At 45.6% G+C, this 20,425-nt stretch overlaps 1 protein-coding gene across 2 annotated transcripts; it reads right to left on the bottom strand.

Annotated features, from left to right (window-relative positions):
* Positions 1 to 19,563, bottom strand: zyx (zyxin). 2 transcript variants are annotated; one of them, XM_038994863.1, is made up of 10 exons: positions 19,401 to 19,563; positions 10,353 to 10,642; positions 9,448 to 9,701; positions 8,614 to 8,706; positions 6,064 to 6,630; positions 5,845 to 5,986; positions 4,226 to 4,395; positions 3,902 to 4,080; positions 3,602 to 3,722; positions 1 to 2,432 (listed from the first exon to the last, which is right to left on the bottom strand). In XM_038994863.1, exons 2-10 carry the CDS (start codon positions 10,624 to 10,626, stop codon positions 2,322 to 2,324), a joined length of 1,911 nt encoding a protein of 636 aa, XP_038850791.1. In that variant the 5' UTR covers positions 10,627 to 10,642; positions 19,401 to 19,563; the 3' UTR covers positions 1 to 2,321. The 2 variants fall into 2 exon arrangements, with proteins under 2 accessions (XP_038850791.1, XP_038850792.1); XM_038994864.1 differs by lacking the exon at positions 19,401 to 19,563 and adding an exon at positions 18,733 to 19,013.
* Positions 19,564 to 20,425: the final 862 nt, after the last annotated feature.

Raw genomic sequence — 20,425 nt, 5'->3', positions numbered from 1 at the left:
TTTAGACAATTAGCAGTTTTATTTTGAGTACAGTAAAATTAAAGAAGAAAAAGAATGACATGTAATTAATGTTGGCATGTTTGGAACCGTAAACATACACACAAATATAAGAGAAATGTATAAGAACTATATGAAAAGAACAAGGCAATCATCATTAAATAAGTGAGCAAAGTGGTGTTTTTGAAGGCATCATCACACACCAATGGTCTGACAGTGAAGACAAAGGCATGGTCACAAAGGTGGAATCATGTGTGCAAATAAAAAAACGAAAACTGAGAATACTAAAGATGATACCGATGACCCAGATAACATGCATATTGAGTCGTATTTGGCCATATGGTTTAGGATGTTAGTTCGGTCATTAGGGTTGTGTTGCTATGCCAGACTGAGGAATGTATAAGGATAGGTGTTCGATGTCAAACCAGTCTGAACAGGAGAGAGAGGAATACTAGCGTGGAAATGGCAACTCACCAAGTTTCACAGAAAAATCACAGAAAATAAAAGTACTTATCAATGAAATACAGTATGGTAAGATTACAAGCAGAGTAAATATAACTGATATCGAGACATAACAGAACACTAAGCTGAATAATGGAAACAGTGGTATTCATTGGAGTATTATGAGAAAGGAAGAGGAACAATATACTGTGTAAAGCACACAAAAAACATGATAAATTGAAGTGAATTCCACAAAAACAAAGGCAGTGAATTTAAAGTGTGATGCGTTTGAGTGACGTGTTACCAACACCTTGAACTGTATTGGTTTGATCTACATGCTGCTGCTACAGTCAATGACCTACTATACTCTACTGGAAAACAGACAGGACTGGCCATTTGATCTGCTGCATGTTTCTAATACTTAAAACCCTGATTCAGAGTCAGTTCTATTATGTTATTCAGAGAGCTGTAAATGCCCAAAATACTAAGCATTTGTAAATGCAGGTGTATAGTGCAAAAATCCATGAGTTTACCTTTAGGTGAATTGAATTAATGAGAGGTAATATCTCTATACCTATGTTACTCATTAGATATCTTAACTCGCCTGCACACTAGATAAGTATGTGTTCAAGAGCGCTTCATTGAGGATGATAGGATTATACTATAGGTCCTGGAAGTTGCCCCTAACTACTGATCCAGGATCTGATGTTTTCCCTCCATCCCCTTTAAATTAAGATTAGGGATAGGGTAATCTGATCCTAGCGGTTAAGAGCAACTTCTGCCTGGAGCATAGTTTCTGTTCTAAGCCATGTGGTCCTCTTTAAACTACAGCACTCTATTTAACATGAGGAGATCATAGGAATGGAATCTGTGCTTGGCAAACTTTTGACCTTTGTTCTTGGTAGTGTCTCTAATCATGATCTTAAATCTTCTATTCTTTTGACAAAGAAATAAATGGTCATTTTGATCGTATTGTACCCTCATTTTGTGCTTGATAAAATGGTGAGAGTAACTGACAGTGATCTGTAGCTATGCATGCCTATAAAGCAACAAACGCACACAACAAAAACAAACGAGAGCGACATTCACATATTTTTGTTTGTTTTTTGCACTCAGTTTTTAGCCCAAGAGGAACTACATTTCCCACAGCACACTGCTCTGCTACATCATGTCTGATGGGATATGTAGTTCTGTAGAAAGCACTTTCTAAAGGCAGTTAAGCAACTTGTATGTTTGCAGGCACTACAACTCCCAAAGTGCTTCAGGTGCCACCAGCCCACCAGAGCTCAGCCCTATGGGAGGTGCAGTGGAACATGAATTAGTCCACCTTAAACTTTTGTTCAACTCCTCGTGCACTGGGGTCGGGGTTACACTAAACTACTGTTACTATGTCTCAAATACTCAGAAATAGTTCCACTCCTTTCCTTCCGTACCACTGAAAAGTGAAAGACAAATCAAAGTTGTATGGCTGAAAACTTCTCAACATGTTTTCCTATCAGTGGAGAGAGAAGAGGAGAGGAAACCATCTTTGACTGTTGGGACACAGCCCATGACTAAGCTATACTTGTGCAAGTCATGCTGGGAATTTTAGCATAAACAAAAAATGGCCTTGATAAGACTGGCATTAACACAAGGGGAGAAGGCGGGGAGAGGAGGAGGAAGTCTATCTCAGTGCAGTACATTACCTCTGGACTGAGAGGGGGAATAAGCAGAAAGAGGAGAGACATAACGACATCTGCATGCAAACATGCTCGCTTTCACTCATGAAATCACACACAGCGCACAAGTAAAGCCCTGTTTCAGAGACAGAACGGTGGAAGCTGAATGGATCCTGTCTTGGATTTGGTTCAAAGTTTGACTTGAATAACAGATGTGTCCACCAATCACTGCATAGCCTTGGCCCGCTGGGTGTGGCACTTCATGCACAGGATCCTGCCGTCCAATGGGTAGCAGCCGTCTGCGTCCGCCTCTATGGAGAGGGGGCGGGAACAATCCTGCAACCAGGAAGAGAGACTTCAGGATGTGCAGAAGGTCACTGGAAAACATTTACATCCAAAACACTCGGGGGACACCATTCAAACTGTTTCGACATTTAACCAGCTCTTTATAATACATCTTCAGGAGTTTATCTTTACATCTGGCACTAGATGTGTAGCAGGTCTGTTGTCCTTACCTCACAGCGGTAGTACTTTAGATGTAGCAGGTCTGTTGTCCTTACCTCACAGCGGAAGTACTTTAGATGTAGCAGGTCTGTTGTCCTTACCTCACAGCGGTAGTACTTTAGATGTAGCAGGTCTGTTGTCCTTACCTCAAAGCGGTAGTACTTTAGATGTAGCAGGTCTGTTGTCCTTACCTCACAGCGGAAGTACTTTAGATGTAGCAGGTCTGTTGTCCTTACCTCACAGCGGTAGTACTTTAGATGTAGCAGGTCTGTTGTCCTTACCTCACAGCGGAAGTACTTTAGATGTAGCAGGTCTGTTGTCCTTACCTCACAGCGGTAGTACTTTAGATGTAGCAGGTCTGTTGTCCTTACCTCACAGCGGAAGTACTTTAGATGTAGCAGGTCTGTTGTCCTTACCTCACAGCGGTAGTACTTTAGATGTAGCAGGTCTGTTGTCCTTACCTCACAGCGGTAGTACTTTAGATGTAGCAGGTCTGTTGTCCTTACCTCACAGCGGTAGTACTTTAGATGTAGCAGGTCTGTTGTCCTTACCTCACAGCGGAAGTACTTTAGATGTAGCAGGTCTGTTGTCCTTACCTCACAGCGGTAGTACTTTAGATGTAGCAGGTCTGTTGTCCTTACCTCACAGCGGAAGTACTTTAGATGTAGCAGGTCTGTTGTCCTTACCTCACAGCGGTAGTACTTTAGATGTAGCAGGTCTGTTGTCCTTACCTCACAGCGGTAGTACTTTAGATGTAGCAGGTCTGTTGTCCTTACCTCACAGCGGAAGTACTTTAGATGTAGCAGGTCTGTTGTCCTTACCTCACAGCGGTAGTACTTTAGATGTAGCAGGTCTGTTGTCCTTACCTCACAGCGGTAGTACTTTAGATGTAGCAGGTCTGTTGTCCTTACCTCAAAGCGGTAGTACTTTAGATGTAGCAGGTCTGTTGTCCTTACCTCAAAGCGGTAGTACTTTAGATGTAGCAGGTCTGTTGTCCTTACCTCACAGCGGTAGCACTTGAGGTGGAAGTTCTTGTCGAGGGCCACGACTCTGACGGTCTCTTGACTGCCGGCGTCAGGAACTATGGGCTCATTACAGCTCACACACAGGGGAGAGAAACGCCTACAGGCAGGGGAACAGAGAGGACATTAGACCTGTACCACACACACACACACACACACACACACACACACACACACACACACACACACACACACACACACACACACACACACACACACACACACACACACACAATACCTGCGAGAGACAGAGAGAAAGACAAGGAGATGAGGCCGTACCTGTGGTAGTCTGGGACACAGTATGGGTTGTTGTTGTCGTCGGTGATGAAGGGCGCCCCCTCCAGGCTGCAGGCGCAGGTGCAGCAACGGAAACAATGGGCATGGAAACACTGGCCCACCGCCTTCAACACACGGTCTGTAATACGCTCCCCGCACCGAGAACACACCGCCAGAGAACTCTGTAGAGACACACAGACAGGAGGGTGGCAGAGAGAGCAAACAAGTTACATGTCTTTGTGTGTGAGAGAGTTAATTAATTACTGTAAGCTTTTTGTGCATGTAATTGCTGTGTGTGTGTGTGTGTGTGTACATGTGTGCACTCACAGTGTAGCAGTCGTCACACTGTGGCGTCCCGTCCTTGTCGTAGAACTGCATGCCCTGCAGGGGGCGATGGCAGCTCATACAGCAGAAACAGTCAGAGTGGAAGAGTTTGTTCATGGCTCTCACTGCAGGCTGGGAACGAGACAGAGCCTCACCACACTTACCACATACCTCTGAAAGAGAGAGATGAGGAGAGAGAGAGAGGAGAGAGGGAGAGAGGAGAGAGATGAGGAGAGAGAGATGAGGAGAGAGAGAGAAGGTGGAAAGGGAGAGGGGAAGAGAGAGGGGATAAGAGTTGGTTGATGCTGACAGAGGCAGAGCCCAGCCAGTCCTATTCCATACAGTCATTAAGTCATTACCACAGACACACTGGTCTAGCACCAATGAGAGAGAGGAGGGAGGAGGCTCCTTACTGCCTAATTACACTGATCAATCATTTTGATGAAAGGCCAATCAGCCCCCCAGCCCATCAAAACCCCAGCCCAGCCCATCAGCACCCCAGCCCAGACTATTAGAACTACAGCCCAGACCATCAGAACCAATAGCATACTGAGAAAGAGTGTTGTCAGGCAGGAACTGGACAAGATAATGACGCTCTGATAATAGAGTGTTCATTCTGACACGATGGGTATGGTAGTATGAAACAATGAACTAGTGTAGGTGATGAACGGAGGGTGTGTGTGTACCTGTAGGTGCTGAGGTGATGAACGGAGGGTGTGTGTGTACTGTTAACTCGAAATGACAAGGTTCCAGTTTAACAAAGTTTACTCTACTATATGAACACACTACAAGTAGCCATTACACTCCAGGCTAGGTCCAACAACGACTAGACTTCCTGCGCATGTGCACTCTTGACTGAGTGATAGCCCCGTAATAACAGAAATATAGGGATACTTAAAACATGAACTTAACATGTACCTGTAGGTGCTGAGGTGATGAACGGAGGGTGTGTGTGTACCTGTAGGTGCTGAGGTGATGAACGGAGGGTGTGTGTGTACCTGTAGGTGATGAACGGAGGGTGTGTGTGTACCTGTAGGTGCTGAGGTGATGAGCGGAGGGTGTTTGTGTACCTGTAGGTGCTGAGGTGATGAACGGAGGGTGTGTGTGTACCTGTAGGTGCTGAATGGAGGGTGTGTGTGTACCTGTAGGTGCTGAATGGAGGGTGTGTGTGTACCTGTAGGTGCTGAGGTGATGAGCGGAGGGTGTGTGTGTACCTGTAGGTGATGAACGGAGGGTGTGTGTGTACCTGTAGGTGATGAACGGAGGGTGTGTGTGTACCTGTAGGTGCTGAGGTGATGAGCGGAGGGTGTGTGTGTACCTGTAGGTGCTGAATGGAGGGTGTGTGTGTACCTGTAGGTGCTGAGGTAATGAGCGGAGGGTGTGTGTGTACCTGTAGGTGCCGAGGTGATGAACGGAGGGTGTGTGTGTACCTGTAGGTGCTGAGGTGCTGAACGGAGGGTGTGTGTGTACCTGTAGGTGCTGAATGGAGCGTGTGTGTGTACCTGTAGGTGCTGAGGTGATGACGGGAGCGTGTGTGTGTACCTGTAGGTGCTGAGGTGATGATGGGAGCGTGTGTGTGTACCTGTAGGTGCTGAGGTGATGACGGGAGCGTGTGTGTGTACCTGTAGGTGCTGAGGTGATGACGGGAGCGTGTGTGTCCATGTCTTTGATGAATGCATTGGTCATTCTCTCCAGCTCCTCCACCTCCCTCATGGAGAGAGGAACACCTCCACCTGGGACAGAGACAGGCCCAGGGGGCGAGGGCTGGGGGACAGAAAACACACATTTAACAGGGGGAGTACTAAACACACACACTCACCCTAAAGGGTCTCCTAACATACCTTTGATGAAGGGGGAGATTTCATTGGCTGGCTGTAAGAAGAAGGTGGTGATGTCATCGCTTTGGGCTGAGGAGGGGGCACGGGAGCAGGAGGGGGCGGGCTCACAGTCATCTGAGAGTCAATGGAAGAGGGCTTTGAGTGATTGAAGGCTGGGGGAGCCACTTTGTTGGCTGGAGGGGCGGGAGGAGCGGCAGGAGGAGGAGGGAAGGAGCTGGCTGCAGGGGAAGGTTTAGGAGCAACACCAAATGGAGCCGGAGCGTGGTTCTGGTTCTTCAGCACCACAGGAGGCACGGATGTCCCCGTTTTCATACCCCCAAAAGCCTTAGAAGCCACGACTGGTGCCTTAGCAAATGGCTGTGGGGCAGGAGCAGGAACTGGGGCGGATGTAGGGTTATTGGCTTGTCTGTGTGTCGTTCGGAGTTTGAGCTCCTCGGCCCAGGGAGCGGGAGGGGGCTTGTCTCCCATCTCTGGAGGGGGGAGGAAGGAGAGGTTGGGCTTGGGAGCAGTGGGGGGAGGACCTGCAGGCTTGGGGGCAGGAGGAGGAGGAGCTGAGTACTGACTGGGCAACTGGGGAGACAAGATCAGATAAGAAAAGATTACAGACTATATGTACTGAAGAATTGAAGAGAACTATGAGACGACACAGAACAACAAGCTGTTGCATGGACTCAAACCTACTTTTAGACTAAAAGCATTAGGAACTGAGTGCCCCTCCAGCTATTTTGGAAGTTGAAAATACAATGTTCTATACAGTACTATTTGAAACATTCTAAACCATCCACCCTACTTAACAAGCCGGCTGTGTTTTTAGGAACTGTGAAAACTGCTATTTGTATCATTCAAGTACAGAATTAAAAAACACAAAATGTTTGCAGTTAGCGATTTTCAATCGTATCAAATGTTCAACTTCCACAAAGCACAGGCTCTGAGTCATACAGGGGAACTTGAGCTCATCAGTAGTAATCGGTCTCTGACATTTTTATCAAGAGCTTGTGCCAACATTTCTCTGTTCCAGTTCCTCCCAGGAGGATAAAAACACTCTCCATTTATGGCTGTTTCCCCGCTGGCTTGGCCCCACACACACAGGCCTGATCACAACTCTCTCTCTGTCTTTCTGGCCCCACACACACAGGCCTGATCACAACTCTCTCTCTCTCGGTCTGGCTTGGCCCCACACACACAGGCCTGATCACAACTCTCTCTCTCTCTCTGTCTGGCCCCACACACACAGGCTTGATCACAACTCTCTCTCTCTCTCTGTCTGGCCCCACACACACAGCCCTGATCACAACTCTCTCTCTCTCTCTGTCTGGCCCCACACACACAGGCCTGATCACAACTCTCTCTCTCTCTCTCTGGCTTGGCCCCACACACACAGGCCTGATCACAACTCTCTCGGTCTGGCTTGGCCCCACACACACAGGCCTGATCACAACTCTCTCTCTCTCTCTCTCGGTCTGGCTTGGCCCCACACACACAGGCCTGATCACAACTCTCTCTCGGTCTGGCTTGGCCCCACACACACAGGCCTGATCACAACTCTCTCTCTCTGTCTGGCTTGGCCCCACACACACAGGCCTGATCACAACTCTCTCTCGGTCTGGCCCCACCCACACAGGCCTGATCACAACTCTCTCTCTCTCTCTCTCTCGGTCTGGCTTGGCCCCACACACACAGGCCTGATCACAACTCTCTCTCTCTCTCTCGGTCTGGCTTGGCCCCACACGCACAGGCCTGATCACAACTCTCTCGGTCTGGCTTGGCCCCACACACACAGGCCTGATCACAATGGAGTATGCATTGTGTACCACTCTCTCTCTCGGTCTTGCTTGGTCCCTCTTTCTGTTCTCATCTCCATCTTTCTTTATATACATCATTCAGTGTGAGTTTCTCTGCATCACTCACTTCCTCTGTTTTTGTGCATCACTCTCTCATTGTCTGTCTGTGTGCAATAACGAACAGCTTACTCATCTTAGAGCCATCAACCTGAACAGACACAAAACAGCCTGGCGGTTTCTCCTGACCTGCCCCCCCCCCCCCCTTCTCCCTACTTTGGAGGCCCCTTTATTCAAACTTCTATGAGTCAACGTCTCCTCTCTTTTTTCCTCTGGTCTTTTACTCCCCTCCCTACTCCTCCATTTATTCCCCTCCCTACTCCTCCATTTACTTCCCTCCCTACTCCTCCATTTACTCCCCTTCCCACTCCTCCATTTATTCCCCTCCCTACTCCTCCATTTATTCCCCTCCCTACTCCTCCATTTATTCCCCTCCCTACTCCTCCATTTATTCCCCTCCCTACTCCTCCATTTATTCCCCTCCCTACTCCTCCATTTATTCCCCTCCCTACTCCTCCATTTATTCCCCTCCCTACTCCTCCATTTATTCCCCTCCCTACTCCTCCATTTATTTCCCTACATCTTCTCAGTCCCAAGTCTTTCCTACTCTCTCTGTGTCATACTGTGTCTACTGTAGTCTTCTGTTACATTCAGTTATGACACTCTACAGTATACGACGCTTTACAGTATACGAAATACTTGTCCTTCTCTGTACCTTGGGGTTGAAGGGTCCTCTGGTCTCCATCTCAGACAGCAGGTCAGTCAGAGAGCCCAGCTGTTTGTCAAAACTAGTCTGCTTTTCCAGACGCTGTGGGAGTGAGAAAGAAGGGGGAGGGAGAGAGGGGAGGGGAAAGGGACAGACACACAGAGTGAGGGATTGTGAAAGAGTGAGAAATAATGGGAGAGAGAGAGAGGATGATTGTTTATCAACAGGCTGAATCTTGACTTGAAAAATGTAGCAACCTCCAACTGCCACCTAAATCATACACTTGTGTCAATGGGGAATGTGCACAGAAGTGTACTGATAGAACAGAATGTAACTGATTTGCATGGATCAGAACTTAAGCACTCACATCAGGTTAGGCAATACACTTCCACATCTGCTTACTGGGGACATCCACCATGGTAGTAGATGTGTGGATGAGAGTTCAGGCCGTCATCCAACACAACTACACCAATACAATGACAAGTGCTTTGGGACCTTATGGAAAGTTCTATATTTAAGCAATAAGGCACGGGGGGGGGGGTGTGGTATATGGCCAATATACCACGGCCAAGGGATGTTCTTAGTCACGACAAAGCGCGGAGTGCCCGGACACAGCCCTTATTCGTGTTATATTGGCCATATACCACAAACCCCCGAGGTGCCTTATTGCTATTATAAACTGGTTACCAACGTAATTAGAGCAGTAAAAATAAATGTTCTGTCATACCCGTGGTATATGGTCTGATATACCACAGCTGTCAGCCCATCAGCATTCAGGGCTCAAACCACCCAGTTTATAATACAAAACGCATTCCATTCTTATGATTAGTAACCCAGACTCACCTGAAAGTTCTCCTCAGCACTGGGGACACTGCTGGAACCAGAGACTGGGAGAGGGGGAGGGGGTGGTGGAGGAGGGGGAGACGGGGAACGGGGGAGACAGGCATTCTCCTCAGGCAGGGTGGGGGGGAGGTCATCCACCGCGGGAGGGGGAGGGAAGGCAGGGGGAGGGGCATCAGAGGCTGGAGGTGTGGTTGCACAATTGGGGGGAGGGGCTGGCAGCTCATCGTCCAATGGAGGAGGAGGGGGCGGGAAGTCTAATAGAAACGGGGAGGGGTGATTGATTAAAACAAAGGCATGGCAATCAAATGGTTTCTAAACGTTCTATAATTCATTGAAAACCTGTCATCTAATCACTGCACCCACCCAGACATTCATTCAGGGAACTCCATGACAATACAGTTTCTTCACACAGAGACGTCAAGAAAATAGACTTAAAGGGATAAGTAGGTGGGTAAGTAGAAAAACAGCTTAATTGCCAGAATCTCCCAGTATCCCTTTAAATGCAGTGATTAGAGTGTGTGAGAAACAGGAAAGGCGAGTTTCATTGACGGGATATGGGCCATGTTGCAGTCTACCAATCTGTTGGGTTGCTAACACCAGGCTCAAACTCTGGGATCCAACATCCTTGTTTTATCAGAAACAAAGCTAAATACTTGTAATTAAATAATAACATGCTTAATAACATGCTTGATGCTTCTGTTGCGAGATAAGTCTGGTCCTAAAACAACCCCTAGCCACTTCCCCTAACCTCTACCACCATATTTTTCGTACACCTATCCAGTTACTTCACATCTGCACTGTGAAGGGAAAGAGCTCAAGTGAAGGAGTTAGGGGTCACATTGAACCAGACAACTAGATGCATGGGATAAATGTTTACAAAATGACAAACAAAAACGGCCAATCACCTTCGCAGAGCGATGGTGGGGGTGGAGGCATCACTCCAACTCGACCAATGACAGCTGTGCCGACACCGCGTGTTGAGGAGACCAGACTGGGGGGAGGAGAGGGACCTGATGGAGGAGTTGAGCCCGGGGGAGGCGACGGGTCGGACTGGCTTTTGGGGCGTGGCGGGTTGACCGAGGCAAACTTCTTTGGCTGGTTGTAGAAGGAGGGGGTGGTGACTTTGAGTTTGATGGAGGACGTCACCATGAAGGGTTTACTGCCGCTGGAGTCAGCCATGTTGTCTTTTTACTGTCTGAGGAGAGAAGAGGAGGACAGCTGTTGTTTATGACAATATTGAATCATTACGACGATTTAGAAGAGGACAAACACAATCCATCCAAATCAACACAAACTCAAATGAGCTGTAAGGAGGCTGCCAACTTAAAGAGATGGCTGTGTTACAGAGGAGGTCTAGCAAACCTGGAGGCCAGCTGTAGAAAGGATAACAGCAAAGATAAAATAAACCTTTGATATAGAAATGAACCATAGAGCATTAGCTTATCTGAGGTGAGCACACAGAGCTTTTGAAACAGTAGGGGGATATTTCTCTTTGGTGAATTAGTGGGGACACATCAACAAAGGATCTAACAAAACTGCAGCCAAACTACAGGAGAGAACCTCCAAAGCATGCATGCACACACACACACCTCTGAAAGATCTTGGCTGCTTTACACAGTACCTCGCCCTAGATTGTAAATACACACTAGCCACTCCTTAGGCTCAGTATGGAGAGAGGCATACCGTAACCATAGCAGCACTTATAGCTGCTTCAAGGTCAACTCTCAGTATGAAACTTTTCATTGTAATAAAAACAGTTGAGAACTACAGCATGGTTTACTATAGGGATGACCGGGTCGGACCTGAGACGGGTAAAACCATCATAACATGTTCATGTGAGCTACGTCAAGGAGAGGGTCATTCAACGGGTTAGCTCAAATATTTACCTTGCGTGTTTGTGGTTAAAAATGTTGATGATACCACAGCGGCTCTATCTCAGATTGCCCAATCTCCTGTGGCCCTGTAGGTGACCCCTGGTTAAACAGAGACGAGGCCCTGTAGGTGACCCCTGGTTAAACAGAGACGAGGCCCTGTAGGTGACCCCTGGTTAAACAGAGACGAGGCCCTGTAGGTGACCCCTGGTTAAACAGAGACGAGGCCCTGTAGGTGACCCCTGGTTAAACAGAGACGAGGCCCTGTAGGTGACCCCTGGTTAAACAGAGACGAGGCCCTGTAGGTGACCCCTGGTTAAACAGAGACGAGGCCCTGTAGGTGACCCCTGGTTAAACAGAGACGAGGCCCTGTAGGTGACCCCTGGTTAAACAGAGACGAGGCCCTGTCTCTCAGTACCTCTCTTGGTTTCTTCCTCAGTACATGTCTAACGTTACTTTCAGCTAGACTCTAGGCTGTTATAGTGCCCTACAGAGTATACAGTGCATTCAGACTAATTCCCCTTTTCCACATTTTGTTATGTTACAATACCCCATAATTACAAAGGAAAACAGTTTATTTTTACATTTTTGCAAATGTTTAAAAAAATGAAAAATAAGAAACAGACATACCTTCTGTAAATAAGTATTCAGACCCTTTGCTATGAGACTCGAAATTGAGCTCAGGTGCATCCTGTTTCCATTGATCATCCTTAAGACGTTTCTACAACTTTATTGGCGTCCACCTGTGGTAAATTCACTCGATTGGACATGATTTGGAAAGGTACACACCTGTCTACATAAGGGCCCACAGTTGACAGTGCATGTCAGAGCAAAAACCAAGCCATGAGGTGGAAGGAATTGTCCATAGAGCTCCGAGACAGGATTGTGTCGAGGTACAGATAAGGGGAACGGTACCAAAACATTTCTGCAGCATTGAAGGTCCCCAAGAACACAGTGGCCTCTATCATTCTTAAAATAGAAGAAGTTTGGAACCACCAAGACTCTTCCTAGAGCTCGCCACCCGGCCAAACTGAGCAATTGGGGGAGAAGGGCCTCCGATGGTCACTGACAGAGCTCCAGAGTTCCTCTGTGGAGACGGGAGAACCATCAGAAGGACAACTTTATGGTAGAGAGGCCAGACGGAAGCCACTCCTCAGTAAAAGGTACGTAACAGCCCGCTTGGAGTTTGCCAAAAAAGCACATAAAGGACTCTCAGACCATGATAAACAAGATTCTCTCGTCTGATAAAACCAAGATTGAAATCTTTGGCATGAATGCCAAGCGTCACATCTGGAGGAAAACTGACACCATCTCTATGGTTAAGCATGGTGGTGGCAGCATCATGTTGTGAGGATGTATTTCAGTGGCAGAGACTGGGAGACTAGTCAGGATTGAGGGAAAGATGAACAAAGTACAGAGAGATCCTTGATGAAAACCTGCTCAAGAGCGCTCAGGACCTCAGACTGGGGCAAAGGTTCAACTTCCAACAGGACAACGACCCTAAGCACACAGCCAAGACAAGTTTCTAAATGTCCTTGAGTGGCCCAGCCAGAGTCCGGACTTGAACCCGATCGAACATCTCTGGAGAGACCTGAAAATAGCTGTGCAGCAACGCTCCCCATCCAACCCGACATAGCTTGAGAGGATCTGCAGAGAAGAATGGGGGAAACTCCCCAAATACAGGTGTGCCAAGCTTGTAGCGTCATACCCAATAAAACTCGAGGCTGTAATCACTGCCAAAGGTGCTTCAACAAAGTACCGAGTAAACGGTCTGAATACTTATGTAAACGTGATATTTCAGATTTTTATCTTGAATAAATTAGCAAACATTTCTAAAAACCTGTTTTAGCTTTGTCATTATGGGGTATTGTGTGTAGATTGATGGGGGAAAAAACTATTTAATACATTTTAGAATAAGGCTGTAACGTAACAAAATGTGGAAAAAGTCATGGTGCCTGAATACTTTCCGAATGCACTGTACTCGGGCTCCCGAGTGGCGCAGCGTCACTACAGACACCCTGGTTAAAATCTAGGCTCTATCACAATCGGCCGTGATTGCGAGTCCCGTAGGGCAGAAAACAATTGGCCCAGCGTTGTCCAGGTTTGGCCGGTGTAGGCCGCCATTGTAAATAAGAATTTGTTCTTAACTGACTCGCCTACTTAAATAAAGGTTAAATAAATAAATATAATGGCAATGATGGGTCCTAGTCAGTGCCTCACTGCTGGATCATGAATAAGCCTAATGGGTCTAATTATGTCTAGAAACATGGTTTTGTCCATAATGTGAAATGCTTTTGTTAGATCACAGAGCAACAACATATTTAGGAACCATTACCATGGTGATAATATACATGGGTTTCCTCAGGCCTTGTTTGTTTTGGAAGGAAAAGCAGCGCCCCAGAACTAGCCTAGTACATGCGCCGATGTGGGTTTGTGATGCGGGTGACCGATTTCTTTCCTCCATGATCAGAATCAGCCTTTAGACGGGGAATCATTTACCACTCAGGCTTGACTATAATGTTACGCCATGTCAGTTTCATGAGAAACTTAATGTAACTTCCTTCCCAGTGTTACCAGATTTCTACGAAATTCTACCTATAATATGAGTGAAATAGTTATTTCATTTTTATTAAGTAGGTTAAAAAGCAGCTTTTCTGTGTTGGAATGGTGTGGGTGTACCCCAACGACAGAATGGTGTGGGTGTACCCCAACGACAGAATGGTGTGGGTGTACCCCAACGACAGAATGGTGTGGGTGTACCCCAACGACAGAATGGTGTGGATGGTGTATACCGGTCATTAAAAATATTAACGCAAGTAGAATGCTGACTCTCAAGCTCAGCCAATGAGCCAAGATGACATCATGTTCTAGGAGTAAATAGCAGGCACCTTTTTAAAGGGTCTGTGTGATACAAGTTGGATTTGGGATTTTGAAAGTGTTTTTTCTCCAATTTATGCTTTGGTCACAATTGCGAGTATAGGACGAGTTAACAGAATATAAACGTTAAAAAGTGAGATTTTCACTGGACAGTATAGTTTTTCAGTTTGAAAATGAGGGTTCTACATTGCATGTAGCTGTGACTTGGGGGCCTGGACACAAGTTCTGACAAGACAAAGACATCAACAGTGGGTGAAAGTGTTCCTGATATGCTGACTCAGGTCTCAACACAGTATGAAGAAAAAAACACAGGAAGTAATCTAACTTTGTTTGTAAGGATCCTCTGTAAAACACAGCGTTTTCTACATTTCACTCATAACTTCTTACTTTAAAAGTTAAAATACTGACAAGAATCCAAAGAGAGAAGGTATCATATTTGCACTCAAGCCCCTTCAAAGTGAGCAACAAAAAGCCACAAACTGCTAAATCTTCACTTTTCTATTTTCAAAATGGACTTACTGTTAAATAATGCAGAGAAGAGCAGGATGAAATATTAAAGGCAAATGACCAAAGGGGACATCAACCAATCTGGTTGCCCGCCCTAGCACAGCTTGCTATAGCCTGTAGGCTAGCTGTCTTATTTAGAAAACACCAGTGGGACTAGAACAGATGGAAAGAGGGGGGGACAAACAGACACAAAGTGGTCTTGGAAACTGGCTGTAAAAGTCCAACCTAGTAAGAGTCCAACGCTCCACTGACAAAGCGTTGGCTCCTCTCTGTGATGAAAGAAAGAGCCTGCATCATGCAGAGCAGACCTCCCCTGTAATATCCTCAGTCAGACAGAAACCTGCTCTCCTTGGCCAATAGAACCCTGTTGAAACCTCTGCTAATGAGGGCCAGTGCATTGGATCCCAGCAGACTGTTCAGTTGTGAGGGAAATATTACTAGGCTTTGATCTAAAGGCGTTCTATCTTTCTAGAGAGCCAGCGCTCTACACTAAGTGGAGGCAGAGAACTAGGCTTATTGGTTCTAGTGTTCTCATTTAAAAGTGTCTCATTATATTAGCCTACTGTAGAAAAGCTCTGGGGATAATGCATGAGACAGTCACGGGACTGAGACATGCTAGGTGCAAACGTTCCTCATGGTGCCCCTGGAAATAGACCACCCTATTCGAGGAATTAAAAAACCAAATACCGCTATAAACGTCATCCTACATAAGTCAAGTTATTTTTTATGATGTATTATTTCATTCACTACTCAGCCAACTGTAAAGGCATTGACAAAAAACATTCCCCACAGATTCCATGTGGCTGTAGACCTGGCTAATGGTTTTATATGGTGAGGTCAGCTGCAGGCTCCTCCCGGACAGTCCCCTCAGCCTAACTAAAGTAAACCATTGTGAAATTGGATCCAGAGATGATGAGACCCATGGTGAGAATGTTTGGAACTTCAGTTGAATGACATCATCAACACCATGGTCGGCTTTTTCCTTTCCCTCTGTAAAAGCTCCCTCCTCTCATTTCAGTTGGATGACATCACCACGGTCTGTATTTCATCATCTTAACTAGTTTTACAGCTTGGCTGTGAGGCGACATCATGTGTGCAGAGAGAGCGCTAAACTCATGCAAACCATCTACTGTGAATAATAGCTCATAGCTTATCGAGTACGTTACGATTTCCACACGGTCGGTTGGTCGTCGGTCTACAAAGGAGGATTAGAAGACAATTCATTTGGTAGAGGAGATGATATTTGAGATGGTACCAAGGCCCAGACATCGATTGAAGCATCGTTCTGTGTTGGATGTGGATGGGACTATAACACTAAACACTTACAGTACACTGTTGTTTTACCACTGGCTGTCTATGTTTACCTGAGAGAAACAACACCAACAATAGATACTGTGTCAGACCAGTAAGAACACTAGTGACAAGCCAACAAGCTGCTTGGGGGCGATCGCTTTGGAATCCAGATGCGGAGTATAAAACAGGCAGAAGCACTTGATTCTGAAAGCCACTCTTGAACTAGTGCTGGGAATTGCCAGGGACCCCACGATACAATATTATCACCATACTTAGGTGACGATACAATATGTATTGCGATTCTCACGATTCTATATATATTGCAATTCGATACTGTGATTTTATTGCAATTCAATGTTCCAAACATACTGCTCACCATATGTCTGCTGCAGAAGGACAAGAGAGAGCCATGAGAAAACAAGTTTTGATCAATCATGGAAATAAAAGTGCTGAAAATAAATTGTCTCCCTATTTAAAAAAAAAGATTGAGTACAAGCTATGAAGGAAAAATAATGATTTGATAATATTGCGATATTGTCAAAACGATACAATACATTGTCAAAATTAATATCTCGATATGTAACTGTATCAATCCCCCCCACTATCTTGGACCTTAACGTTACCATAACCCTAGCCCTAAATCAACAACAAAATACTTCCTTACTTGCTCATCAGCTCTGACGCCAGTGTTGTCCTCTCTAGCATGGCCATCTAGTGACTACCCTACAGCTGCTAAAGCTCCATCGTTGTCCCTGAGTTTCAGCACAGACACGCCCAGCTCTTGCTGGGAAGCCTGTCTGTCTGTGACTTTGTCTGGGAGAGTTACTCATGCACTGACGACGCTCCTAATTGAGTCTGATCTTACGGGTCACTAGCCTTTCAGAGGGGACTGGGGTCTCCCTCACAGCGTGGCAGTAGTACTATGTTAGGCTATACTGACTGAGTGAATGGGTGACGTATGACATTAATTGTATCTTACAGTGATCTTATAGAGGTCAAATGGCTGTGGCACGCTTGTCAATGGAATCCCCAGACTCCCACCCAAACAGTCACGCACACAGACGTAGTAAGACCAAGCCTGCTTTACTCTGAACAAGCAAGTTTAATGACAAATTACAAGGGGAGAGAGATTTGGGGACATGGTATGCATTAAGTATTATGAGGATAGCCTGGGTACCAGTCGGTTTGTGCCATCATTCCACTCAGGGCTCTAAAGTGCGACTGATGAGGAGCTCTGTGCGACTAGGAAAAAAATAAGTGGAAAGCCCAAAAAACGATCAAAGACTCCAGCCTCCCAAGTCAGACTGTTCTCTCTACTACCGCATGGCAAGCGGTACCGATGCACCACATCTGCAACCAGCAGGACCCCGAACAGCTTCTACCCTCAAGCCAGAAGACTGTTAAATAGTTAACCAAATAGCTTCCCGGACTATCTGCATTGACCCTTTTTGCACTACCTTTTTTTGACTCATCACATATGCTGCTGCTACTGTTCATTATCTATCCTGTTGCCTAGTCACTTTATTCCTAGTTATATGTACATATCTACATCAATTACCTTGTACCCTGCACATGGATTCGGTACCCCTTTGTATATAACTAAGTTATCATCACTCATTGTGTATTATTACTTTTCTATATTTTCCCTGTATTGTTGGGAAGGGCCCGTAAGCATTTCACTGCGGTGGGTATAATTTGTGGTACGTTCCAACAGGAATCTGTTCCAAAAACTTTGTCAAATAACAAGGTTGCCAACAAACAACATATACAAAATTGTATAGCGGCAGAATAAGATACCGGGTAGGGAGTGGGCTATTTCATTACTTTTTCCACTCACCACATTTATCCTGAAAAATGTCTGTCCTCACTCTGGTAGCCTATGGACAAACATAAAAAATAAGCTACGTGGTGAGTTGATGCCTATTCGGCAGCTAGTTAGCTTAGTGAATTGATCATGCTACTTTGTATGCATTCTTTGTTGGCAACCTTGTACTTTACAAAGTTTTTGGAACAGATTCCTGTTGGAACGTTCCACAAATTATACCCACCCATTTCACAGTTAGTCTACAGCTGCTGTTTACGAAGCATGTGACGAATAACATTTGATTTGGCCGGTGACACTTTGCTTCTTGAAAGTCCAATATCTTGAAACCTTGACTGCTGACATGCAAAACATTTGGATTAATGTCAACAATACCAAAAGAGTTTGAGCTGATTTTCCCTTTAATTGCACTTGTGTCTATGGGGCTGGAAAACTACCACAGCACTCAACGTTTTAAATCTATATTCTCTCTTTACAGTTTAGTCAGTGGGTTTGCGTGAGGACAACCATCTTGTGAAACAATGGAATCCCATTTTGGATGAAACAACAGCTGGTAGGAACTTGATGGATAACCATGATCCACCGTATTGCATTAGCGCCCCACCCACCTTTTAGCATGCCTCTGATTAGCTATGGTAGATAGATGTCTGCTAAGCTCAAGACAGCTAAGACAACTGAGCACACATAATATACAAAATACCCGACAGTCATCAATGAATCATCCATGTAGTCATAGCTAGATAAAGTCTGTGTAACCCTGATTCAAGAGAATTGCAGTGTGTGTCAATCCGTATTGACAGCCCTGGTCTAGCATTCACCTGCATACAACCCAGAGTTGAAATAACTTCAAAACGGCAAATGTATAGAAAAGCGCAATCTATCTAAAAATACTGGCTAGTTAGTTTGTGCACTCACCTATTTTTTTGCTAGCTAGCAGCTTCCCTAGTTGGTAGCTAGCCAGAGAGGTTGTAGGGGGCTAACGTTACTTCCTCGCTTCTCTCTACTTCGATGACACGGTTTATCGTCCTCAACCGGCCCCTTCCTATTTATTATTTAACGGTAGGTCTATCTGTACCCTAAAGGGATGTTGCCATCACCCTTTCCCTGTCTATTTTTCCAAGGAATGTGAGATGTCTGTCTGGCTAATCAGCCAGCTAACTTTTCCTCCTAAACTGTACTTCCGGTTACAGCTTCCGCATTTTTCTTTGTTGTGAGCGAGCGCGTATCTCTCAAAAGCTGTAAACTTGTAAATGCGTCCTTTGCATAAGGACTGCTCAATGGACTAAAAAGCGGAACACCCGCCCCGGTAGATGAGTAATAATCGTACCAGGCACTTTGCTATTGTTCTTTCCTATTGTTCTTTCATGCATCTTCTTAAATGTTGAAACTCTGCAATGCACCAAAACTATACATAGCATAATCTGATTATACAATTGCTTAGACCGAAATGATAAAGCTACAAAATATTTCATAGAGATAACTTGTCAGATGTCAAACAGTTGTGCTGCCACTATTACATGGAAAAAAACTGTAACTTGTTACCTATCAATAACTCATATAATCAGTGTAAAATCTGTTCTTACCTATGTGTGCAGTTGGGAGAGCAAACTATTACCCTCCCCTACAGTACAGTATCTATCTCTTCCTTCTCCTTTTCCCTAGTTGTAGATCCAAACCGAGACAGAAAGTGTGCTTGTTAACTGTCCTCTACCCCTCTCTCTCAGTTCCCCTACAGCTGTTAGACCCTCCCCTCTCTCTCTCTCTCTCTCTCCTCCCCACTCTATCTATCTATCTCTCTCTCTCTCTCTCTCTCTCTCTCTCTCTCCTCCCCTCTCTCTCTCTCTCTCTCTCCTCCCCACTCTCTCTCTCTCTCTCTCTCTCTCTCTCTCTCTCTCTCTCTCTCTCTCTCTCTCTCTCCTCCCCCTCTCCATGGAAAAGGAATGACACCATCCTTCCTAACAAGTTCTTTCTCGTTGGACTTTCTCTCATGATGTGTATATTACTATGTAAACACCACATCTGTCTCTCTCTCTATCTCATTCTGTATGTTCATAAACTGCTGTAAGGCAGTAGCCCCTGTCTTTCCTCTCTGTTTCTCCCTGTCTCACTCTCTCTCTGGATTCTTGCAACATTCTTCATTCTATGACATCAACGCTGCCTGCCTTTCCTTGTAAGGTCAGAGAGAGAGGGAATGAGAGAGAGGGAGGGGAGAGATACTGGAGGTAGAGGCTTGATTAGGTACAGACACTAAAATGGTTGGGGGACACAAGGGAAAGAGAAAGGCCACATGGTGCTGTTGCCCTCGCTGTAAGACCTGCTCCTGTCCAGGTGTAAAAGGCATTTCCATGCAGTTTGGTTCAGGTATCAAATACACGCATATCTATTACTTCCTTGGCACTGAACATACAGGAGTGTAATGAAATATAAAGTAATACATTGCTGTGGCTCTGTTACTCAGTTTGATTGAGTGAAAAAAAAGGACATGATACCTCATAGACCCTAACTGTTCCTACTGACATGAGGATGTGAGCCTAACCCTAACCTACAGTAATATCACAACCACAGAGGATGACCCCTCCCATCCTGCACATCTGCTTCCTCTGACACA

Source organism: Salvelinus namaycush, chromosome 5, assembly GCF_016432855.1.
Source record: "Salvelinus namaycush isolate Seneca chromosome 5, SaNama_1.0, whole genome shotgun sequence".
NCBI classification, from domain to species: domain Eukaryota; kingdom Metazoa; phylum Chordata; class Actinopteri; order Salmoniformes; family Salmonidae; genus Salvelinus; species Salvelinus namaycush.
Note: the sequence above shows the minus strand (reverse complement) of the source record. Positions and strands in the feature narration are given on the sequence as shown.